The 26,381-nt window shown below is 38.1% G+C and overlaps 1 protein-coding gene and 1 pseudogene across 2 annotated transcripts in view; one reads left to right on the top strand and one right to left on the bottom strand.

The window, feature by feature from the left end:
- The window catches only part of LOC110064998 (netrin receptor UNC5C-like), a 7,918-nt pseudogene extending 7,164 nt beyond the window's left edge, over positions 1 to 754 (top strand). Inside the window, exons 6-7 of the transcript XR_016208121.1 lie at positions 19 to 60; positions 519 to 754. The product of XR_016208121.1 is annotated as a netrin receptor UNC5C-like (transcript). The remainder of the gene's footprint in view (positions 1 to 18; positions 61 to 518) is intronic.
- Positions 755 to 4,274: 3,520 nt separating this feature from the next.
- LOC110064984 (methionine synthase-like) lies at positions 4,275 to 25,007 on the bottom strand. The gene is made up of 35 exons (XM_089291597.1): positions 24,809 to 25,007; positions 24,607 to 24,714; positions 23,853 to 23,944; positions 23,230 to 23,319; positions 22,077 to 22,146; positions 21,776 to 21,868; positions 21,369 to 21,475; positions 20,659 to 20,718; positions 20,094 to 20,188; positions 19,493 to 19,593; positions 19,249 to 19,310; positions 18,668 to 18,735; positions 18,128 to 18,207; positions 17,896 to 18,008; positions 17,623 to 17,763; positions 16,736 to 16,921; positions 16,268 to 16,447; positions 15,584 to 15,700; positions 14,752 to 14,892; positions 14,246 to 14,335; positions 13,587 to 13,685; positions 13,204 to 13,257; positions 12,616 to 12,732; positions 12,297 to 12,397; positions 11,357 to 11,545; positions 10,713 to 10,794; positions 10,246 to 10,344; positions 9,893 to 9,965; positions 9,014 to 9,169; positions 8,118 to 8,311; positions 7,591 to 7,724; positions 6,867 to 6,933; positions 6,131 to 6,232; positions 5,551 to 5,754; positions 4,275 to 5,109 (listed from the first exon to the last, which is right to left on the bottom strand). The coding sequence occupies exons 1-35, from the start codon at positions 24,936 to 24,938 to the stop codon at positions 5,023 to 5,025; spliced, it is 3,882 nt and encodes a 1,293-aa protein (XP_089147723.1). The 5' UTR covers positions 24,939 to 25,007; the 3' UTR covers positions 4,275 to 5,022.
- Positions 25,008 to 26,381: the final 1,374 nt, after the last annotated feature.

Genomic DNA, 26,381 nt, shown 5'->3' with positions numbered 1-26,381 from the left:
TTATGTATGTTTCAACAGGAGGGTATTGAGAAACAAAGTCCTGGGAAACGAAATTGGCAGGTAATATTGGACCATGTTCCTTGTGTAATTAAGAACACCTTGATGGGTTTTCTAAGTACCTTAGTGTTACGTGAACTAATTTTTTCTGTAGAGTTTTGTTCTTCCAAAACAACTCTTAAGCCCAACAAAAACGCTCAAAATTTGGTACTCTGGACAGCTGGGGAAAGAAAGTGTCCGTGGCTTGAAAGTATTGAACCTATCAAATTAATATTGGCTGTGTAGTGTGTTAGAAATGAAGACATCTTTTTATAAGGTATGCTTTTCATGTATATGTGCTGCTCACGAGTTTGTGGCTGTTTCTCTTAGATCAGGTGATCGGTTAATAACATTTTATGCTTTACACCGTGGATGAAACAAGCTCTAGTTATAACGGAAGGCACCGCAGAGTGATCAGCAATCCTACAAGATCTTTAGAAATACAAACCTAACCTAATTACTAATTATCATTATTCCTGCAGATCCACCGTTAACAGATCGGCCGGGGATAAAAATGGGGATTACTTGCAACAGCTTTTGAATGGGGCCTGGGTAAACACAGCTTTGGAAATAACATAACGGGGTTTATTACAAGGGATTATGTTCGAATCCACGGCATCGCTTTGGATATTGCTGCTGTTATTATTGTTAATCGGTTATATCTTTTGCTATCTTTTGCTTTTGTTGGTGTGGGACAAATAAAACAAGTTTAGAATGACGGAATGTGCTGTGATGATATCTATTGTTATTTAATTACTTATGCTATGATTAAGGCCATTTACCAAAACCATTTGATACCGTTTATCAAACGTGATGATTCAATTTAGCGCGCTCCTTCCAGTAAGCTCCCCTTTAAATGAGAGTAGCCGCCATTATTACATAACACTGGGGGTTACTAAGTTAGGTATCTTGAACCGAGTGCCCAGTGAACGCTACTGAGGCCCACGCTCTGCACGGAAATGTTTCATATTTCAGAGCCTCAGAAATAACGCTTTCATGATTCTGAGCATAAATTCCAAATTTAACCAGTATTTTTAAGGAAGGTAGCGAGCTCCAAAAGTCTTCTCCCTCTTCTCAGTTGAACACTGTAATTTTATCCCGTTTCTCGAAAAAATTACACTCGATTTTTGAAAGCAATTTTCCTTTCCCTTTGAAGTTCAAAAAATCGGGATTCACTGTCTGCACATCCAATTTTTTTGAACGATATCCCTGATATTTTTGCCTGAGTTCAAAAAGTGCGTGAAGAGTGGGTAATTAACGAGAAAGTTCTAACGTTAGTGAAAAACAAAACAGAGAAACAAAACAAAAACAAGAAAAGATCCTCTACAATCCATGACGAGAAATCAGAAAACTGTAACATATAATCTGCTGACAGTTCAAATTTTGACCAAAATTTCAGAATGAATTTCAAAATGAAGTTGTCTTTTCTTGGGTCAGATAAGTCGGGAGTAAGTGTTTCTTTAAAACATGATTTTGCATTGAAAATGTGGAAAGTGCTAAGGAAATGCGTTATGTTTAATGTTTTAGGCCTCTGAGAAGAGTCACAGCAAATTTCAATCCTATTTCGTAAATGACAATTGAAAAGACATACTAGGAATCACTGCTGAGGCTTTGTTTGAGGCTTTTCATCTCTGCTTTGTACGCACAGGAAGTGGCACTAACTACAGTAGCTATGGTCTCTGTGGAGCTCCGTATAAAAAGGACCAGGGTTTTCCGGGAATAATAAAAAGAACCCCTACCCTGTTTTGTGGGCGTGGCTTGAATTTTTTTACCCCTAAGAGGTACCAATTCTGAAACAACACATTAATTGACGCTTTCAAAGATTTTAATAGCATTAAAGACGATATGCTTGGATACCTTCTACTCGTAAAGTTGATTATCAATTGTCGCCTGCCATATATTTTTTTTAGGGCTCAATACCCTGAAAGGTACCGAAAAAACTCCCGCTGCAGACCTTATGAGGCTGAAAACTCTAAGAGATATAGCAAAACCGCTTTTGAAACCCCTAAAAGTTGCCCCGGGATATAGTCCTGCTCAGTACAGATAGGAACAATAACAAACAAATTTATCGGTTGCATAAATGTTGTGGTAAATGCTGTGTTCAATCACTATTACTGTTCTCTTGGCTTCCCTGCTCACTGTGTATTCTGTTGTAGTTAGTGAGTAGCCTAGCCGTGTGCAGTTGCTAACAAAATGACGGCCGTCTCTGCTTTTTTGAAGTTTCTGTGAAGAAGATTTAGATGAAGTTTGCTACTCGAGTAGATTTATACTCAAACAATCAAGTCATTCACTCTCGATTTCTATGCTTGATAAAAAAATCCTCGCTCTCATAATCCATTTCTTTTAGAAAACAACACGAGAGGAAAAAAAAGGAAAATTGCCTATTCATTTATTTTATTGCAATGTGAATTTCTCTTCGTTACGCCATTTCCGGAGGCAGTTCTGTATTACTATCGAGATTTAGAGCGGTTTTCAATTGAGTGGTTTGGTTCTGGTTTTACGACACTCAGTTGAAATGCGCTCCAATAGAATTGTATTCGTACACTAACGGGAAAACGGGAAAACAGCAATCTGGATCCAGTGTTTTCAGTGGCCAAACACAACCACGTGTGGTAAATATCATTGTGTTTGTGTTATGCCTGAGCGGTATTTCGTTTTCACCAGGAGCCATAATCGGGGACAGAGACCGTAAGCGTGCGCCATTTCTAGTATTGGGGCTGTCGCTATGATATGGGACAATTTTTCTATTTTTAGAACAAATTGCGCCATCGCGTGTGGCACACGCGCGTACATGCTGCGTGGATTTTTGCGGATGTAGCGCGGAGGAAATAGCGCCCAAAATTAATTACCGTACTTTTTGATATTTTTCGTCCACAACTCAATACGTTTTTTACAATAACTGTCTAATTTCTCGCGCGCTGATTGGCTCATTTTTATCATCAATAAGAGTACAGACGGATACAATTTTAATTTGTGCAAGCTTTCAAGTTCAACTTTCAGCTGTCAAACTGCCAACTTTTTAACCAATGAGATTTTATGGACTTTTGTAAGTAGCCAATCAAAAAGCGAGAAAAGCCATTGACAATGTTCGCGTCATTTTGAATAAAATTCACTTATCTTTGTTTACGGCAAGTTTACGGCGTCTTTTCCCCTCATTTATCCCCGGCAATTGACCATTTTGGGGTCTTGTTATTGTAAAAAAACAAATTGACGTCAGTTTTTTGTGTCTGTCCTCTTATTGATTTCGTCATAACATTGTCAAAGTTTACTGAGGAACCACGAGCCGCAGGCGAGTGGTTCCACAGCCACTTTGACAATGTTATGACGCAATTTATCATAAGCGGACAGACGCATAAAAAACTGACGTCAATTTGTTACATTGCACTCGCATCCATACGATTACCAATACAAATTACTTTTTGCTTGCACAGGGAGCAGAGAGAGGCCGAAATATTAATTATGCCGGCTAATTCTACATAGCGTCAAGCATACTGCCAGCATAATAATGAAACTTGATTTTGCGAGAAAACGATTATGTCGTTTATTTTCGTAACTAATTTAGTTACTAGAAGAAATTGATAAATTGCAAGCCATTTTTAATAAAGCGCTGCGCAGTTTTCTTTTCTATTAATTAAGCACGTTCGACTTGTTCTCACTGTTCTTTTGAGGGACTGTGTCTCAATTTGATCACTTTCCAAGTTGTTTGAACTGTTGTGTTTGTCACGTTTGATTCACTGCAGAGAGTAGATTGTCTGCAGCATAGCTACGGGCATAAGAGCCGAGTCAAGCATAATTATGAGCTTAATTAGAGTCCGTTTTTTTTGAGGCAGTGATATAGAGCACAATCTCGATTTTAGGACCATAACTTGTCTGAATAAGCTGAATTTCGGTCCGTCCGGCGTCTTTTCTTGTCTTATCCTAAGGCAGGTAAAACCCTTTGTGTACGCTTCGTACAAGAACATACAAAACTTACTGTTAACCTAGCTGCTACCTGTCAACTGGGCAGAATAATACAAAGGATTTTCTTTTCCCAATCAGAAGCCAGCATTCACAGAATTGTTTGGAAGTGGCGCGGTAAGACTCCATCCCCAGGGAGTCCTCGCTAGAGGTCTTTCGACTTCTCACCCCTCCCCCCTCACTTACTGCCTCTGGGTCTCCGAGGAATGGACTGAACACATAACCACAACGTACAGTCAACATAGGCTTCTTTGACGGGAAGAACTGACAGCATCGCCATATCTTTTGTCGATAGATTTATTGTTAATATACATTTCCTTTTCAGGTGTGGGAATGACGGAATGTGTTGGGGTCATTTATTATTAGTTTGCTGTTGTTGTTTACAACTCGAGTTATAGTTAACACTCAAAAACAATCGTAATCAATAATCACGTTGATCCAATGTAATGTACAAATAAATGAGATACAAAGTGATAAACTCCTAGCGTTTTGCTAATTAAGGGTCTCCCCACCCCTCCCCCTCTCTTTTAATCTTCTGCTCAAACATTTTTAAAATAAATAAGCCTTCAAAGGGCTTTACAGAGCAGTTACTCCATTTAAGGTAACGTATACTTTTGTTTTCAATATCCTCTTCGCATGACGGTTTGTGGTAAATGTTTAGATATGGTGGACGATACATTTCAGAATCCAAGTCATAAATATCTTTAAAACGTCGTGCCCTTGCCATAATAAGATTAACGTATTTAAAATGATCTTCTCTTGACATCTTGATTGGTTTGTCAGCACAATGTTAAAATCAACTGTTGTTTCTAAAGAAACTCGTCCTTTACGCATTTGTTTCATGTCAACGATGGACACGAGCCCAGCACCTGACCAATCAGCATCAGCACATGCACCTGTGGAAAGAGCACGTGAATGCCACAAAAATCACGTGATTGGGAAGGACGGCTCATATTTTGGTATTGAGAAGGAAGCGAGTTCCCGAAGGACATTGCTATCTGTATATAAAATATTTAATCCTCTGCTGGTTCAATCTCTGTCGTAGGATAGAATCGGTGAAAGCCATTTTTCGATTTCTTCCACAGGCATTCCTTTTCGCTCGGCATAATCGGTTACCTAAACAACAACAACAATAACAAAATAATTAATCAATGGAGATTGATAAATGTCGACAAACTGTTTATTTCCGGCGAATGTTGTCAGTCCAATATTGCACAAGTGGAAATTGGTTCTAAGTTTCCAGATGACCCGTAGCTCTTTAAAACTTCTCTTTTGATTCGTCCTTGTTAATCTGCACCTCTTTTGTTTTTAGGGCTAGGGGCAGTGTTTGTCTTGCATACCTATTGTTTGGTTTGGCGAATCATGAAGACCCTTGTAAACGGTGCGTGGTCGCCCTAAATTTCTAAGCCTGCAGGTTAAGCCACAGTTTATGTGATTTTATGTTTCCCACTATTTTGCAAACAAAAAGTTGGAATTTTTTTAGGTTTAAAGCTTGTTGACAAACGATTAAATGCTGTCTTACTTCGTTTGATTATTAAGCGTATAGTGTCTTGTTACCTGATCTTCGCAGATTTTTCCCACCGAGAAGTAAACAGCTTTGGGATGAGCAAAAAATACTGCAGACACTGAAGCAGCAGGATCCATTGCAAGCGATTCTGTGAGCCTGATTCCAGTTAATTTCTCGCAGTTCATTAATTCCCACATGGTCCACTTCTCAGTGTGGTCCGGCTGACTCGGGTAACCTGGGGCTGGGCGAATACCCTGTGGAAAAACGCGAAAGGTTTTCAAGAGTATGTTTTTAGAATAAGTCAACGTAGACAAGTGTACGCATTTTGGACCTATTTCTTTGGTATGATATTCTTTTGATCTTTGAATTCGAAAATCGATTTAGCATCTATTTTCTCATTACCATGTCAATACAAACTCAACTACATATGTAACAGAATAAAGAGAAAGATCACTAAAATAGCTCAGCTCATTCTGAAATTGCGTGCACTTAAAAATTACCGTTTGAAACAGAGGAAGAATGATTCAACGAGTGCAGACCGTCTGTTAATTTGATGTACATATATAAACTCCTAACCAGTACAACAGAACATGAACTAGGCTAGTAAGGAGAATTTGCCAGAGTAATCACCTGGTACTTGATTCTGTGCAAGTCTTTAGCATCTAGTATCTCATCGCTGCAATAACCCCACAAGTCCTTGCGAACGCGTTCATGAAGCTCCTCAGCAAAAGCCTGGTACCAAGAGTAGATTTTATGTTTTAACAAGGGAAAAAAAGAGATGCAGTGCTACGTAAATAAAATTTCAAGCTGACAGATCAAGCCGTCACAGACTTCAATATACAGTTTAACCCCGCTATTTCGAACTCTCATGAGAAAAGAAAAATAGTTCGAAATAACGGAAGTTCAAAATAACCGATAGTAAATGACTGAAGGGTAAAATCCAAGGAAAATGGTTTTGAATTCGAGGTATTCGCTGTGAGGAGCACTCGAGTTTCATTCTATCATGGAATCTGATTGGCCAAGGAGAAACAAAAGTCATTACGTCACAGAAATCGTTTCCTGGCTCGGGTTCGCAGACGTTGTTTTTCGGCGGAACCAAGTGACAGCCGGAAATACGTCTGCGTTCGCAGGCTAGACATAACGCGGAATTTAACATACCCGAGTTCGAATTTGCGGAGTCCAACTGTACATACTTTTTTCACTTTTCTCAAGTAGAATATATTTGAAACTATTTAAAAATAAAATAAATAAAGATGGAAATCAAAGCCCGGTAAATGGCATAGGAGAGATATAGTTTCAGTTGCCACGAGCACGAGTATGATTGGAGATTCGAAGTATAAATAGAGCATTCCGAGAGGATACTGACCTCAGCTAAGCGGTCAGCAAGCGCCTTCACCATAATAACACTGTAATCATCGAGATCTTCTTCAAATCTAAAACAAGAAAATGAAGTTTACATATTTAACGGAATTCTTTTGTTTCGCGCTTGCCGAAATTTTTTTCCGTCCTCGCCGGGAACCTGCGAGCAGGCTAACCGAACTGACCCAGTTTACAGTGCATTCAAGCATCCCGGATCAACTTTGAAGAAACTGAAGCTCAACTCTTGCACATGGCGCTGTGGTGATCAGAGCTATCAAATAACACACACAATGACAATTGCCAACAAAAAGTTCTGTTCTACAGTCAACGCTTTTTCACACAATGGATTTATTAACCACGTCCCATACCGTAAAGCACTTTCGCGCTCGCTGCGAACAAATTACTCTCACTGTGTCATTATGTAACCTGTGACTCAAGTAACGACTGTTCACACTAAAGACTGCTGGGATTGCCAAAATGAACTGTTTAGTCAAACGCACACTGATGTTCGTTTGCAAGCGAATTTTTTTTTTTTTTTTGCGGGGGGTGGGGGGGGGGGTGGGGAAGGAGGCCATAAGGATACAAGATATCGACCTATCAAGTCAGTTTGCCACATAAAAGCGTTTCTCAAATTCATTACTAATCCATCAAGTTTAAGCAAAGCAAATCATTCAATTCTCTACTCGGTGTTTGGAAATGTAACGAAACATGATCTCTCGTGTTTTACGTACTTTTTAGCCATATCCTCAGCCCCCATCACAGACACAGCGAAGCAGCCAATGTAGTCCTTGACATTTGTGTCCAGCGGCGCTACTAAGTCTGACAGGCAATAGTACGGGTCCTCAACACCATGCTCCTTTTCGGCCTGCAAAAGAAAACAATGTTAAAAGAAACACATTGGAATGATAAATTTGGGGATTAAAGCAAAGAGTACATTCTGAGAAACCAAGAAATTCCGGTTTGTCTCAATAACATATTTCTTACGCACAATACGGAACTTTGCGGATAAATCTCAAAAGCATCTATTTAATTTTTGTTTTTTTTGGAACACATCTGTTTACTCAGTCTGACAACAGTTTTTGATGCCTATGTATCTTCGTTACGATGACTTTGCGTCCTACGTTGTTAAAACAAACCAGAGCCGGGAACGGGCCCACACGAAGCACCATTAATAATCAAACTTCATAATTATTGACAAAGCTATTTTGCACGCCATAACTACCTTCAATTTGTTCTACATTAGCCAGCGCATGCGTACCTGTTGCCTTAAGCCATAGAACACGGCTCGTGGTGAGCCTTTTCGTGCATTATCGTCATCAAACACGTGGATATCATCACCCACACTGTTAGCCGGGAAGAAAGCCACTACTCCAGTCGCTTGCAGTGATTTGGTTTCAGTGACCTTCTTTAACATGTTTTCAGCATCATCAAACAACTTCTTGGCCTCGTCACCTAGTCAAGAAAACGTACAACTGTTAAATCAGTCTCACAGTTGAAATTGCTACTGGATGGGGGAGAAATTGTTGGATATTCTCACTCAGAAATCGTATACAGTTGAACCCCATTATTTCGAACTCTAAGGGGAGATAGTAATAGAGAGAGTTCGAATTATCCGATCTTAAATGACCCTCGGGCAAATCCAAGGGAATTAATTTTGAGTTCGAAATAACGGGGAAGTTGAAATAACCAAGTTCCAATCAGCGGGGCTCAACTATAATTATGCGGAAAGTTGAGTTGCTTTAGTTATTTTTAGACGGTCGTTAATTTTGGGAGGTCACTAGTTTCGGATTTACAACCATGAAACTTTATGACCACTTTCTGAAGGCCACTTCTTTCGGGGAATTGCTACATTTGAACTTTTTTTCTTAACGATCATTCAGATAAGTAATGGCATTGTTTCACAACCCGCGAAAACTGCCGTTGCATCAATATAAATATTTACTTAAAACTAGAACATATTCTACGTTCAGGCCCAAATATACAAAGTGCAATCGACAATAATTGTTCTAAGTATGTTTTACAGACTCGTATGTTGGCTTTCCGCTGCACTTTTGTGACGTTTTGTAACTAAATTCTAGTCCAGTGTGTTTCAAACTGTTTCAAAATGGCGTTGATGTTCTTTGGTTTGATAGATGTCTGACCGTCAGTACTCACCCACAGTTTTATCCTGGAAGATCTTAGGGTACCCCCTGTTGGGATATTTTCCTCTGAGTTGCCACACATCAAAGAAGGGTTTCCAGTCAATGTATGGAATCAAGTCAGTTAACTCGCAGTCATCTATCACCTTGACACCCAAGAACGAAGGACGAACTAAAAACACAGATGACAGAAATAATGATTAAAATGACTACTCAAGTTAGTAACTTATAAATCTAAAGAGAGGGATTCTCTTTTCTCACACAGCAAACCTCGAGACTTTGGTCTGGTCGAGACTTTTCTTAAACAACAACTTCATTCACACCCAACAGTTACCACAGAATTTCTAACTAGATAATCAGAAAATTCAAAAATATTATCTCTGATTGAGTATCATTGGAGGCTGTGTGGCCGAGTGGTTAGGGCGCCGGAATTGAAATCCGGAGGTCGCGTGTCTTGCTAGACCCTAGTTCAACTCCTCGGTCATACTTGTAAATAGCCAACTAGTGTGCCTCACGGCGCCAGTTGGGATTTTAAAGTCTATTACTTTTAGTTGATATATTTGTTTCCTTTCAGTTCAAGTGGCAAGCCTGTGAACTAGCAAGTAGGGTTAGATAAATTACGCCGGAGTGACACTCAAAAGTATAATGCTCTAATTTTCGAGCATAATTTATCTAACTCTACTAGCTAGGTGTAGCTAAGCGCATTGACTAGTGTAAACAACAACATTTGAACATTTTTTCTGAACATCAGTGCGTGGTATAAAGAGCAGAAAGTATGCAAAAGTCAACATCATCTGCCTTTGAAACAAGAACCTCACAGATAGATTCTATCCGTCAAACTGAGAAAGCCGATTGTAGCAAAAATAAATAAACTTGACGAACAGAAAGATCATACCTGGAGTGAAGTCAACCCAGTCCAAATTAGCTTTCTTTAATCGAGCTTTCTCCAGAGATAAGTACTTTCGATCCTGCAAACAAATTAAAAACGTTCATAACGGCTGCCATAAAATAAAACCAGTTGAAGTCTTCAAAAAGCGTCTCAACGTAACGTAATAACTGTGCAACAACCAATCAAATCTCAGCGTGTTGCCAAGCGCGGGAAAAGATGCGTAAGCCAATCATCGATGATTGGCTCACGTTACCCTGGAGAAATCCTTACCGACACAAGACAAATTGTGGGGTTGAGTAAATTTTAGGGTGGCAAAACAAAAAGCAACAATAAATTGAACATAAGTAAATATTTCGTACCTTTAAAGAATCGTAATGTTCATCTCTAACTTCTTCGTACTCTTCTTTTATTTCTTCCACAAAGTCCTCTTTGGATGCCTCATCTATCAAAGCCGAGCACTGTAAAGCAGTCATATAAATTAGTAATCAGTTTTTCGGCGGTGGCCCATTATGGTAGGGTATGTAGGAAATGTTTGCAAAGGAATATGTGGTCAGTTTGATTTTATTTAGTTTTGTTCACGTCAGGTTCACGTTTTTAGAAATTCAGGTGTTCAAAATGCATGTAAAACAGAAAATGGTATTGCGTGCTTTCCAACAAACCTAAATCTACAAAGATTTACCTTCGAATTTCAAAACAACTGCCACTATTGTAGCAGCGTTCTTAACGAACGAAACAACAGTTTGCAGTGCTTCTAACGTTATGTACTTCATATATCACCTCATGAAACCAAACAGGCAAAGTAGCCATCTAGAATCAGTCATCTTACCACTACAACACTCTTCGAAGCGTCTAACACGTGTATAGTTGGTTCGGTGTAACGTGGAGCGATCTTCACAGCTGTGTGAGTCCTGGAAAATAAAATTCAACAATATACCTGAATAATAATGTTCTGTGTGAAACAATCGTTTCGCACAATCTAGAACTGTTCAAACAAACTAAAAGACTAAATCAAGGTGGATGTTTTTCTAGAGGTGAAAAGTAGCATCTTTTTTACAAGTATCCATTTTCGTCTCGACGAAAACGAAGCAAAATATTTTCGACCACACTAGCGTTTTCGTTTTGTTTCCACCTGTCCACACTAAACCGTTTTTTTTCGAAAACCCATACTTTTGATACGTTTTCGCCAAGCGTCCACACTAAAACATCCGAAAACGCTGATGGAAACGACAGTATATGACGCTTTTCTCGGCACCGTTTTCAAAAGCCTCCGTTTTCACCTATCTACATTAGAAACGCAGCGTTTTCAAAACGATGCGTTAACAAAAGGCTCCACTTTTGAAACCGTTTTCGAAGGCCTCCGTTTTCTATCCGTTTAGTGTGGACAATAGACGAAAACGCATCGAAAAGTATGCATTTTCAAACGAACGCGCGTAAGTGTGGGCGGGTCCTCAGTTAAAATTTGACGTTTACTTTGAAGTTGTCGCTCCTCCAATAAGCAGCGGGATCTTGAGACCTTGTCTTTCCATTTCTCTAGCAACATGTATCATCTCGTCCAGTGATGGAGTTATCAGCCCTGATAAACCAATGATGTCCGCTTTTTCTGCTATTGCTGTTTGTAGAATCTTCTCGCACGGTGTCATCACGCCCAGATCAATAACCCTGCAGACAAAACAACAGAAAGAATGGTAAATAAATACTGCCTCCAGACAAATGGTAAATGAATAGCTTAGGCACATTTAAAGCCTGAGTCGATAAAAATAATCTGTCTTCGTTCGCTTAATTCTTCCCTTGCTCGAAAGAGCTCAGAGACGCGAAAAATTCTATTCTGACGTCGTCACTCTAAAGCGACCCTTATCGCGTCCATGATTGGTTGAAACTTACGCGCCAAAATTTAAAACCAATCACAGACAGACCAAGGAACTCTTTAGAGTGACGTCATCGGCGTAGACTCTTTGCTCTCACCAAGGCCTAACGCTCAAAACGACAGCTTGACAAACTCGCTATGGTTTTTAATGACCCTTAATCAGCTTCCAGTTGATGAATAGCTGAGTAATTCACTAGCCAGAAGGTAGGCCAAAAATTTCGTTACAAACTAACACCTAATATACAGCATCTCAAGTCTATCAAGGGATGTCCACCTACTGAACAGAAGAAAATAAATGTTTTCACGCTTTAATTTCACAACTGCTTAATTGTGTATATAACTGCGATGATCAATCATGTCTTCATATCTTTCTGCGCAGTTCAGTTATACGGTCTGTCATATATTCACTTGTAAAAGAGAGTTGGGTAACACTGGTAGGGTTTCATCACACTCATACTACTTGACTGCATGATAACAGCTGGAAACTAGCCGGATTTTCCTTAATGTACACTGTAGGACTAATTTCTCAACTGACCGGTCATTTACCTGTAGTTATTGCATCCCAGCACAACCCCCACAATGTTCTTGCCGATATCATGCACGTCTCCTTTGACGGTTGCGATGACAATAGTTCCATTGTAACGGCTCTGAAATACAAGAACACGCATTGAATTAATAACTGGTCAAATGAAACCTTCATTTCACAAACTGAATGTCAGCACAACATTTCATTATTTTCACTACCTGTACCTATCAGTTGAACACTGTATAAATCATGTCAGGAGAATTAAGCCGCTACTTTCGACTTGTGACAAGTCAGGTCATACACCCTCTAAAATGGTCAGAGAAGATATTGTTAACTTACCGAAAGGTCATCGTCGGCTCCAACTCCCATCTCAGCCAATCTTTCCTCACGCTCTTTTTCCATGAATGGTATCAGATGGCCTACAGCTTTCTTCATAACACGAGCAGATTTGATCACCTGTTGGAAATTATTTGATTGGTTAGCATACAACAGATTAGTATCACCCAACTAGTGGACTAATGCAAATCCTGCATTTTGATTGGCTACACTACCAGAGGACTATTAGTAATAGTCCTCGAGTAGTGAAATTGGCGCAATCGAGTGTGGCGCTTTCTTTCGTTTTATTCCCAAATAAATATTTCTTCAACTTGCATTTGCTAACTTTATTATTGCCTTTTCTGCCCGACTAGTTGGGTGATACTAAAACAATTAGACCCTTCGCCCTCAAGGGCCACGGGTCAATAGCCCATTCGACTTCGCCTCATGGGCTATTGACCCGTAGCCCTTGCGGGCTACGGGTCTAATTGTTAAATAGGCATGCTACGTGAACGAATCAAATCCAGCTATCAGTCAGTCCGTCTGTCTATCCATCCATCTGTTCTTCCGTTCATCTGTCAGCCAGCCAACCAAATAATCACCTCTGTTTACCTGTGGCAAGAACATTTTTCCAGCACCAAACAGATCACCAACCACGCCCATACCCTACAAAGGACACACGAAAGTTACAAACTTAATTAATGCTATCGAGAGGGGGTTTACTTCTGTCCAAGAAAAAAGGGAACTGATCCTAAAATGAAGAACTATTTCAACGAAATAGCCAAAGCTCGGTAAAAAGCTCAATTTCCTTAGTTTAAAACAAAACAGTAAATTTATAAAGAATGTATTCCACCACTGCACAATAATTTCATCCTTATACAATTTGTCATTCTCACACACTGCAGTAAATTGAAACTCCAGTGACACAGATAGGTGGGGTGGGGGGGGAGGGGGGCAACTGACCAAGAATGTCACAATTAACAATATTTACTAACCTTCATTAGCGGCCCTTCAATCACATTCAGTGGACGAGGGTATCTCTCTGTACACTGTCGGGCTTCTTCAGTATCTTCTACCACAAATTTGTCAATTCCCTTAAGATTCCAAAAGATAAATTGCATACTTGGTGTAAAAAAAAAAACAGAAAATAATAAAACAGAAAACTGGCAGGGTATGCTTTATTCTGGAAACAAAAGAGGAATTTTCAACCACGAATGACAAATTTGCAAGCTATTTATTCCTCAGTATAAGACAGCTCTGATATATCATAGCTCTCAGTTGTCTACAACTAATTTCTGTAGAGCCTCGTCATCAGCAGTCGCATCCCCAGATGCCTCAATCCTTTGGTCGACACCAAGAATTGCTGTCTCTGGCCAGCCCGGATTTTCTGAGCATGCGTATAGTATTCATTTAGTATTCTCAGCCAATCAGATTTGTCAGATTCAAATGGGAGTCTGAGGATTGTGGATGGAGGTTGCGATTCCTAGTGCTGGCCTAAAGGAAGAACAGCTTGGGGACAAGAATGTGTCATCACCTAATCTCAGGAATCTTGTAGGCAGAGGAATTATCGAGTCCATAAAGACCCATTTGTTTATTCAGGGTATTACAAAAAGTCAAGAAGGAAAACAATATTATTGATATATTATCTTTGCACCTTCACTAAGGCATACTCCAGTCTCTCATCAACATTTCCATTTCTCCACTCATCCGTGACCACCTGCTTCTTTGCCCCTTTTCCCAATCCCTGCGTCCAAAAAAAAAAATTAGGAATATCAGAAAACAGTTTGACGAGTCTTTGGGTTGATTGTGGTTTGTACCAGTGTGACAGTCATGTTCATAAATGAACAAAGTTCCAGATAACAATTTTGGGTGTGGTTAGAAACTGGCGTTAATATTCACTACCATTAAATTCGTAAAACCAAGCACTTACATGTAATACAATTACAAACACTCAGTTTTCTGCCAATCATTTTTCAGAGTAAATGTCACATAATCAATTATGCATACAATGTATCTCTTGTTTTTGTAACCTACATGTAAAGCCCAGGTCATATTCTAAACTTTTCTCTGAGTCAGCAAAAGAAATCCCTTCCTGATTGTGCACTTTTTTATGCATGATATTTTCATGTGATGTCACATGTGTTCATGATTGTGACGTACTTGTGCGTACTGCAGCAGTTTTTCTGTACAGTTTGGATCCTTGTTCCACAGCAGATCCTCGCACAATTGCAGTAGTTTGGGTTCAATGTCATCATACACTGGAAGATTACCAGCATTGACAATGGCCATATCTAATCCAGCCTGCAAAAAAAAAAATCAGTTATTTTAAGGTTATAAATTAAAGTTTTTTTACAAAGGATAATATTATTTCTATTAAATAAAATACTTGGACTTATAACAATTTTCATCAAGAATTCTTTGGTCTAAGCCATTGTACGTAAGTCAATGTAAGTCATTTTAATTGCATGTAAAATAAGATTATACCTGTTCCATTCGCTTAGATGAAATCAGAAGAGCCAAGTCACCTTATGGAATTAAAAAACCTGCTACTCTTGCAAAATGGTATGAAAGTCTCTCAAACGTTAACTATTGGCACTTTTCTGGGTTCCATGACAGTTTACAAGAAAGTTCTTATGAGTTGCAGTGTAGGTGTCTTACTCAGTGGCAGCTCTCAGCATCTGAACCCTGATGACTTGATGTTAGGTGCATCATTCCGACACTTCCATCACATGTTTGTGACATAGATTTCTGGTTTTCATAAGAATATATTTTAACAATTTTATTTGTTTGCTCCTCAGTTCAAGTTACATGAATGTACCCCATCCATTACTGTACAGCATATTGCCACTTGAGACAGTGTTTCATCACTTTTCCAAACAGATCAAGTTCTGTCAAAACACAGTAATCGCTGCATGTCATTCTTCCACCTCTGCTCTTGTCATTATGAAGTCATCAAACACCGTCTCTCATGCCTTATAACTTGATTATTAACCTTAATAGCATGGTACAAGAAGACGCTGTGCATAGCCTCTCTTATTGTTTCCATTCCACGGAACGAGAAAGAAAAGTTGGAAAGACCTCCACTAACTCGGGCACCAGGAAGAGTTTGCTTAAAAGGAAATAAAAATTGAATACAATAAATTATTAGTCATAAAATTTTAACAAACAGGAAACAATCGGTGTTCCTAGCTATCAAGTTACAAAAATTTAAAAAAGGAAACAGTATGGGAGAACAGGACATGTGGAAACATGAGCCAAATTCAAATTCCTCAGCTTTTTGAAGTCCACAACCTTTCAGAAATGTTTCCATAATTTGATAGAAACACAGAGAAAATGTAACAAATTTCTTTTGGAAAACTACCTGCACTCAGCAACTATTGATTTTGGTTACCAAAATGAGAATTTTGTTTGTTTGCACTAATTCATTATGTCAACAGCTCATGCTAATTCTGCAATTCTACTGAATTATATAGTCAATCAAATACAGTACAATCAAATGTAGGAGTATGGCTTTATTAAATGTGCTCTTTCTTACAGGGTTTTTTCTAATACATGTTATTGTAGTATTTATAATGACAATTATGTGTTTGAATCTATCACAATATCTAGGCATCATAAACCTTACATGTATTATAAATGAAAGCACATGATTGTGTAGATAATGATAAACTCCTACCTTGATAGCCCTTGTAGCTTCAATGAAGTATTTTCCATAGTTGTTATGTTCTTCCATTCCTGTTGCAACTGTGAGGATGTTTGGGTCGAAGATGATGTCATTAGGGTTGAAGTTCACTTTGGAGACCAGCAGATTGTATGAGCGTGTACAGATTCTTATTTTGTCTTCTAACTCTGCTGCCTGAAGGGGAATGATGAAGAAAAATCAGCTTCAGATTTTCATAACATACCTTTCAAAGACTACTCACTTCCCAAATATCTCCCCCCACCAGAAGAAAATCCCTGTATTTTTTAAATGCAAAACTGGATGCAATTAAATAAAATGTAATTTTCCCTTTTATACTCGGAGTGCTAAACCTGAAACAGCTTGATCTGGAGGCAAGCACATTTACCATTAGGCAACAATGCCTTTGCTTTCCAAACAATTATACCAAATAGCGTTTCTTTTACGTTTAATGGAAACACTCACTTGTCCTTCCTCGTCAAATGCCATAACCACCACAGCTGCACCGTAACGTTTAATGATCTTGGCTTTCTCTAAGAAGTCTTGCTCTCCACTCTTCAGACTGATGCTGTTGACGATGCATTTTCCTTGTGTACATTTCAGCCCAGCTTCTATCACAGCAAAGTTGGATGAATCAATACAAAGAGGAACCTGCCACGAAAAAAAATTAAGATAAATTAATAAATACTTAATACTACAGCTGCACCAATTTTCTTCTGTTTTAAATTAATACCAGAAGTGTATGATTATTGAATATTTACCTCAAGACAATGACATAAATTTGAACCCAGCAATATTTTTAGATCCTGTTAATTAAGCTGGACTAAGTAGTACTATTTTGGACGTTTAATTTTCAGACACTTTTTATCTCATTTTGGTCCAATTTTTGGACAAATAAAATTTAGGACAGTTTGCCGAAACGTAGCTAATAAAAATAAATTTACACCTGCAAAGTGCAAATTAGACTGAAAAAATCTGTGAAAATGATAGCTTTACCTGTACTACAGCCTCAAGGTTCTTATGAAAACACCAATGAGAAAATTACACAAATTCTATCAACTTATGTCAAGCACTGTCTCAACTAGAGTTTGCTCCATAAAGCCCAGCAAAAAGGAAATATGAGCTTTGAAGCTACTTCGAAGTTTTATACTGTGCTGTAAAAATTTTGGACGCGGTTTTATTTTTGGACTTTTTTTCTGTCCAAAATTAGAATTGTAAATTAAAGTAAATTATGTAAAAAATAAAACAACAGAATTTTGTAATCTGAGTGCAGTCATACATGTACTTAACAGAAACATTCTTTAAGAGCTGTTATTGTACAGGTTAATCACAATAAGAAAATAGCACTGTACCTTGGCAATTTCAGGTTCTGAGGAAATCAAGTTGACAAACTTTGCCATGCATGCCACTCCATCTAACATGCCTTCATCCATGTTGATATCTAAAATCTGTGCACCATTTTCCACTTGAAGTTTGGCAACAGCAAGAGCTTCCTGTGTGTTGTTCAGAAATTATAACATTTTAATAGGAGGCAGAAAATGAAGGTGGGTATTACCCTTAATATCCTTTTCCACAGTCAAGCTATTTGAAACATTTAAAAAAGTTAATGGTCAAGTTGTATATACCTCAAATTTTCCATCCTTAATCAGCCTACAAAATCTTCTGGACCCAGCCACATTGCAACGTTCACCAATGTTCACGAACAAAGTGTCTGGTGTGATTCGACCTGGCTCGAGACCTAACACCCAATAGCACAGGAAAAAAAAAATGAATATTGGCCAAATAAAACCGTGACTGTTGATAACATAGGGTAAAACATTACAATTTTTAACTTGTGTTGAGAGATTGAAAACGTACCTGAAAGGTTCATTGCATTGGCATATGGATCTTCTGGTATTGGTCTTGGTTTGTATGGTTTGACTGCTTCTGCTATTGCTCTGAAAGAGACGTTCAAATGAAATTAACAGTTACTGGTATTCAATTGTTTAAAACTACTCTGGAGTAAATTGTTACTAAAATACCGTTTGTCATTCCCTAAACCAACTGACACATTTTAGATTCTCTTCCTGGACTCCTGTGTAATAATATTTAGTGATTTTTATCATTCATTCTTGCATGTTCTCTGCCATATGTAAAAATAAGTAAATAACATTCATGGTTCTTGTCATTTGACTAAGACAATATTACCAGTACATGTAGTACTGCTTAATTGGTAAGATTGTTGAGGTTGAATAATCCAATAACTACAAGATATTTTATGCACTTAAGTGAATTTCTTCAAATTTTAAGACTCCATGACTCATCTGTACAATTAAGCTGTTCATTAATAATGAGTATCTTTAATTACCAATAATTCAAATGGAGAAAAGACATTTTTAATCATCAGTGTATACTTACTTAATGTGAGCAGGAGTAGTTCCACAGCAGCCACCAACGAGATTCACAAGTCCATCTTTTGCAAAATTCTACAGCAGCGATTATTGACATGTACATAATTTAATAAAAAGTGCTAATTAAAAAGTTAATGTTTGTAAAGTAAATTTTTTTACACTGTTAAGCTAGTGTAAACTGTATAACATAAAGTAGCAGAATTAGCATACTATAGGTACATCCACGAAAGGGAACCTACGCTGTGTACAGTAAAAAACTACATAGTTACAGAGCTCTGTACATATCAGATACAGATTAATGCGCTCCATTTTCTTGAAAAAGTGTTTGATTTTTTTTTTCATTTTCTCTGCCTCAAACAAGAAAAGTTACAAAATAAAGCAACTTTATACCTCGTTAGAGGTATGCACTATACTCTGTCTGATGAACAGAAACTTCAACTGATCAATATAGTGCAAAAAGAACTAAATCCAGAAAATCCAAACCAAAAAGTTAATAAAAATTAATCTGGTTTTTATTGTGTTGTCATATGCATGGTGACCGAAACCTAGCTGCACAAATTAAGACGACGTTCTTTTTCATAAATGTACCTTTAATTGTTCTGCAGTCATCTCTGGTGTTTCATCATAACCTCCAAAGGTATTTGGAAGACCTGAAATGAATCAAGGTTTACTAGACATGAATCTAGTCTCTCACAACAGGGCTAATCATCTGGTTGGTCAGTTGCTTGTTGAAGCCCTGGAGCCATCAACCCAGCCATTCCCCAACAAAAATATGTATATATATATTTTATATATTATTAATAAGAATTAGCCAATGGAAGAGATTTGTTACCTGCATTAGGATAACAGAGGACGTATGTTGTTGTACACAGTCCAACAGCTTCTATAAATGGCCTCATTTCTGCTGCACCCAAAGCACAATTAAGTCCAATGCTGTTAAAGAAATAACGAGCGAGACAAAAATTTAAGCAGGTGGCCAACAATTAGCTCACTGGCTTACGACATTTTTTTACAAATTCGTTTGTTCAAGGGGAAGGGGAGGGGAGGAGAAGGACGAGGTAGGAAAAAGGAGGGGATGGGAGAGAATGGCAGGAAGATAGATTTTCAGGGGAGAGGGGTCTTGGAGGCACTGTACAATCATGTGATTGCTATAAAGTTGAACCAGAGCAACAAAAAAACTTTATTTCAACATTATTATTGCACATCTGTGTGTGGGGTTGTGCATTTTGTATTAATTTACAAACACCTAAAAAACCTTAGTTACAAACTCACCTGAGTAATGAACATTCTAATCATCATAAATAATTATTAATAATATTCACAGTTACATGAACCAGTTACAATTGTGGATTGAAGAATTAAATTCATATGAAGTAAAGGTTGAAGTAAACACACTCTGTTACTTTTACGCTACATTTAACTTCAGGACTTACCTCAGGGGCTTGGAATGAGAAACACTGATAACAAAAGCATCAGTTGTTTGACCTGAGAGTGTTCTACCACTCTTGTCGACAATAGTACCAGACACCTGAAGTTGATACAAAGGAAAAACAAAAAATCACTTTCACTGGTTTTTCCATTCCACAAAAAACCCTCTCTCTGAAAGTGGGTTCTAAGGTAAATGGAAAAGGCTGTATACAAGCCAAGTGACCTATCAGACCATCATTTATCTTTAATTTCTACGTAGCATAATGCAACTAGGAGTATTTTTACTCCCCTCTCCCCTCTCTAATTTGCTGGTACCTGTTTATACACCTGGGCAAAGAGAGGCACTGTGACAGTTAAGCGTCTTGCTTAAGAACACAACACAATGTCCCTGGCCAGGATTTGAACCCCGACCACTTGATCCACAGTCAAGTGCCATAACCCTGAGGCCACTGCACCTCCTGCCATCTGTCTGTGAAGTATTGTTTAAATACACTAGAAGTGTATGTTAATTATGCATTCAACAAAATAATATTATTAAGAGTAGACAATATATTATTCATTGTTACTTACAAATATTGGGACGGGCTTGTATTCTTTTTCAAAGAGTTGTTCAATTGCAAACAATGCAGCCTAAAACAAAATAGAATAGAAATAAAATGGAAAGTGTTTCAATCTTGTCTTGTAAGTAATGACCATACAAAATTAATATGTAATACAAAGCCATGTACCCTCAATTTGAATTATGCTTGATTGAAGTAGTTTCCTGTTCAAGACCTCTAAGGACAAGCAATCCAAAGTACAAAACAGATTTCTGGGGAGCTATGCCCTTATTACGAAATATTAAGGTTAAAAGCGGACCATCAATTGCTAGAGCCTACAGGAATAAACTGAGTGTGTAACGATCATGAAAGGTATGTTCAAGTCACAGCTGAATTTATATCAAAAAAGGGCCACAGTTGTTAAATTTATTCTTAGAGAAAAATCCATAATCTAAACAGAGACAGTGTGCAACAGTGAGTAGGGCGACTTCATCATTTTAGACGAAAATGTGAACACTTAATATACGGTTCTCTCACCAGTTGTTATACTGCAAATGTCAAGGCTAAAAATTGTATTCCTTAATTAAAATTATTATAATCAAGACAGTCAAATTGCTAATCAACTGCTCAGTGGACACAGTCTAAAGAGATAATGCTACATGTGCAAAATGACTTAAAATTTTGTGACAGAGCCCCCTTAACATGTAATGACAGAGTCTTACGTAGTGTATAGTTGTGTACCTTTGCATTTGCAGTGTCGAAAATTGTTTCCACCATAAGGACATCAGAACCACCATCTAAAAGTCCTCTGGCTTGTTCAGCATACGCCTCAACCAATTGATCAAATGCTGCGAAGCAAAGCTTAGACTTACAACAAAATTTTTCTACGAACTATTTTTTTTTCAGGAAAACCTTGTACTATACATGTACACTGTGTACTATCACACGACGTAATTATCATAATTTGCCATTTGCAACACAATGACAACTAGTATTATTGAGAAGTTTTAATCAGATCAGGATGACAAAGGTCGACAAAGGTTGAAGGAAGAGAAACAGTCTTCTGTTTGATCTCTACATCTGGCTAACAAATATACAATGTACTTGGAAAGTATCATTTGCTGTTGGTAGATAGTAAGAAGACTTACTGATATTTCTGTATCCTGGATTTTCCACACTGGGTGAGATTGACAGTGTTCTGTTTGTTGGGCCCATTGCACCAGCAACATATCTTTTCACACCTGCAAATTATTATTAATAAAAAAAGTTCAAAATATTTAAGTAATATCTAGCTTTAAGGTTACAGTCTTGCCTTGCCCCTATCTAGATCAGTCTCCAGTCTCAAGGGATAAAATATCAAAGTTTTCCAACCTCCAGTAATTCAATTGTAGTATTTAAGATATAATATTACGACACAATCTGTATACTAACAGATACTATACACTGTACCTGTGGCCTCTGTAACTTCCCTCGCTACCTTCTTGGCAATTTCAGCTGATGTCTTGTTTAACCTGTAAACCTAAACAGGATAACAAAGGCCAAGAAAATAAACTGAATGTACATACCTCCGACCAGGTAATGGTATTTAACCTAGACAGTATCAGATACTCTATAATCTTGGTTATAGGATGTCATCTTCATTTGTGATCTACATGTACATTTGCTATTTTTGTCTTTTGTTTCAGTCATATAAAAATGAGTAAATGTTTGGGAGATTCAGAAATGCCAAGCAAGCGAGTGCTGCAGATCCACAGCTTTTTCTAAGTTCTCCCAAACTTTCACGCCTGACCACTGTTTTCAGAAATGGATAGAAACAGAGAAAATGCTTTCTATTTCTTTTAGAAAACACTGTGAGAAAAAGGAAAGGAAACTTGTTAGTTTATTTCTACTGACGATAAAAAAATTGTCCCTACTCATACCATTACTACATCAACAGCTCGTATTGTTTCTATGTTTCTATTGAGTGAAATAGAAGTATGTCTTTTAGTGAAAGGCCCTGGGATGGGAGGGCACGCCTACATGAGTAGGGGATACTTGTCTCGCTTAGGATTCTGGTCTTACTTAGGGTGCTAATGACGGAACATCACTATTTTTAGCTGTGAGGCTATGCTCGAAGAAATAATAATAAAAGAAATGCTCTTACTTAGTTTTTAGGCTTGATTTCTGGCGACCTCTCAAGCTCATTCTACTAGTGTGGGCTCCTTTCCTAAACAGCACCTGGTTATCGAGCCTATTCCGTTTTAAGTGGTATCTTTTAGGGGTCACATAAAGCTCGAAACATGCCCGGATTGGTCTCCTTAAGGGGTTTAATTCAAATTTTCCAATGAGCATCTCCGACCTTTTCATAATTGAGTCCCTCCCCTAGGGCAGAAGGCAGCCTTGCTTCAATATCAGCAATTCCGGAAAAAAAACTGTGGGACACCAAGCAAGTTCTCTCCCTACCCCATTTACAATGTTGATAATCATGATTTTTTTCCCTTCTTGTTTAAAAAACACAACGTTTTCCAACATTGATTAGAGGAGATGGGGGATGAGGGGTTACGTGGTCCAGCTCAAGTGTCTCAACTAATTTAGTCCAGGATTGAGATTATCAATTTCGTACCAAGTTTTCTGTTCCATAGTCTGCCTGTGCAATGCTGGTTCCACTGAATGTGTTGGTTTCAATAAAATCTGATCCAGCTTCCAGGTAACCCTAGTGGTAACATGAATACATGATGAGTATGGTTATTTCTTCTATTTCAGTCAATTTGCAGTTTACATAACAGTACATGTAGCATTACAGATGTTTTGTGATTAAGTTTAACAATAGGTTACCATGGTTACTACACTACTACCTAATTTGCCGCTGGAAAAATAGGGTAATTATTAGGAAACCATAGTGTAGGGAAAAACCCTAGATTAGGCAAGATGACATTATGTTGCCCGCTTGGGACTACCTGCTGAGTCCCGCAAGAAAGATTTCCCAAAAGCCACATAATAAATCCTTTATTGACAAAGCTTGTTTAGTTAAGATTTCTTGATATTGACCTCGTTCTATTTTTTTTGCGAGTTTATCTCCGTCTCTAACATGCAAAAATAGAACTTGGCCAATGTCTAGCCATCTTGACCTCACGCTTGGTCAATAAACCATATATAATACCACTTTTACATCTTTTAAGGTTGGTGTAATGACAAATGAAAGGAATGAACTATTTCAAAGTCAGCACAAATTATGGAAAATAATACCTTGTGAATCTCCTCAATAATATGTGGCTTTGTTAAACTGAGAAAGTCGTTGTTCCCCTTCAAGTTGTGCGAGTGATTTTTAAATTCTTCTCCTGTCATGAAAGATAATGTGAGGTAATAAATAATGTAAAATAATGAAACAAGAGAAAACAAGTGGAATAATAATGTCCAATATCTTTCTTGCTGGTGTTCTCATGATGACCTAGTCTTATTTAACTCGTTATGGGGATAAGATATTATATTTTGCAATTGTTTATTAGAGGATCTAGCAAACACATGTATAATGCACTTGTTCGATATGTAGCTTTGTTATTAAGAAAAAAATGTTGAAAACTGGTTTTCTCTTTGTCGTGTTTTAATCATATTTTGAAGCATTTTTCAATTATCTATCACCTTCTCAATGCGACTCTTTGAATAACACACTATAAGAATAAATAACAAAGGTGCCATTCAGAAAGCTGTTTTAAATTACGTGAAGTGATTTTACTGAAAGAGCTGGGAAACCTTTTTCTTGCGTGACATAAACACATCAGATAAATAATAAATCTGAAACTTGAAATCTACTTTTTTGTAGTAAATTGAGAAAATCAAAGTTGATCTGAAAACAAATGTAAAGGTCTAGAAAATGATGTCCAATACTCGAGGTGCTGTGCACGTTAACAAATTGCGAAACCCTTCCCGCAGAGAGTTGTGTGTTACACAACAGAATTGTACAACTATCATGCAGTAATATGATTTATTTTAACGCATTTACCTCTAAAATCTTCTTCTTCGAAATGATAACTTTGTATCATCGTTCCCATTCCACCATCAAGAATCATTATTCTCTTCTTCAGCGTAGCTTCTATCTCTTCCGCGACATCTGATAAGATCACGATCACACGAAAACATGCGATCAAAAAAATCACGTCCTGTAAACATCATTTTCAACTTAAAAGAGTTCAATATGGCCTCACCTCTGGAATCGATAAAAGCATCGTTTACTTTTATTGTCGGAGGCATCTTTGAATGAAAGCAATTAGCGTTGTTTGTTAATCGAAGCGTATGTTCCCAAGTTGTTCTACGGGCAAATCTTGTCACATGCATAAAACAACTTCCATCCCGCCATTATAAATTGCGCAAATCACCTGAGACTGGGGACTAAGATTATGCAATACCTGGCGTTATCTAACAACACATTCTATTGGTTTGATTGCCCAGTAATTTTACGCGGGATCGTGACTCAACCAATCACATGCTGTGTTAGATAATTTCAGTGCGTGCCTGGAAATTCACATAGAGGAATCATCGTTCCGCTTAATCTCGTTCGCTTCGTCCACAAGAGATCTGGGAACGAGATTTACGTTCCGCTTGGCTAGCGGTCCTTCTGGAAAAATTGTTTCGTTGTGTAACAATCACATAATGTTTTTGCAGCGCTTTATTGAAACACAAGTATGGCGGTAGACATGATGCGACTGTAGCTAACTTATTTGTGAGTAAGCCATCACAATTCACGTTTCATGGAGAAGGAATTGGAAAACTACCGTGCCAGTAAAGCTGAGAAATACAGAGAAGCTAGAAAGAGTTCGTGGAAACCTTCCTTTTCTCTCGAAGGGACAAGAATCAGAAAAATCACAAAATGGTTTTCACCAGTGTTTTCACTGAATTCTGACCAGACCAACGAGGAAACGTTTTCTTGGTTTATTTTGTTCTTAAAACTTCTCTTCTGGATCTTGCTTTGGGGTTTCTTCATTCAAATAGAGTTTGGAACGGTGTTTTTCTTTGTTTCAATGTTTTACTGGGTGTATGCGAGTATGCAAGCGGGCAGCAGGAAAGCTTGGGAACCAAGCGCTTACTCGGTGTTCAATGAAAACTGTGAAGCCATTGATGGAACGTTGAATGCTGAACAGTTCGAACGGGAATTGAAGTTTGGAGCAGGATCCGTTTCAGCAAAGTAATTGATTCTGATGCATTCAGTGAGATCAGGAAATGTCACGTGATCTGCCCGTTGTTGGACATATTTTGGGACCCTATGGGACAGAGTGCTTATTAATAGTCTGTCTTTCTTTGCAGTCCTGATGTGCATGTTGGGGATATTACTGGTTGACTGAGTCAAGTTTGCAGGGCTGTAAAAAGTAACAGGCAAACCAAGGCACTTGCTTCATTTTTTTTTATTTTCATTTTTGTGGTTTGTAGTCGTCATAAACACCCTTAATACCAGATCATGTGTACCAAAGGCATCCTCGGTCGAGTGTCGATCGATATCCTTGATCGGCACTCCATTAACATCTATATCGATACTTTACTTGGTCGACACTCGATTGACACTTGATCGACATCTCAATTGACACTCGATCAACAGTCTGTTGATAGTCGGCTGAGTGTCAATCGACACTTGATGGCATGTTTGTGAAAATTAGTTAACCGAGATGTCCATCAAGTGTCCACCGAGGTGTTGATCGAGTATGGGTAAAGTTTCGATCAAGGGTTGACCAAGAGTATCGATCGACATTCAACCATGGATGCCTTAAGTATGCATGATCCATGGAA

The sequence above is a fragment of the Orbicella faveolata genome, unplaced genomic scaffold (genome assembly GCF_042242905.1).
Source record: "Orbicella faveolata isolate gen_17 unplaced genomic scaffold, um_ofav_v1 contig_24, whole genome shotgun sequence".
NCBI lineage: Eukaryota > Metazoa > Cnidaria > Anthozoa > Scleractinia > Merulinidae > Orbicella > Orbicella faveolata.
This window is presented reverse-complemented; position numbering and strand designations above follow the sequence as displayed.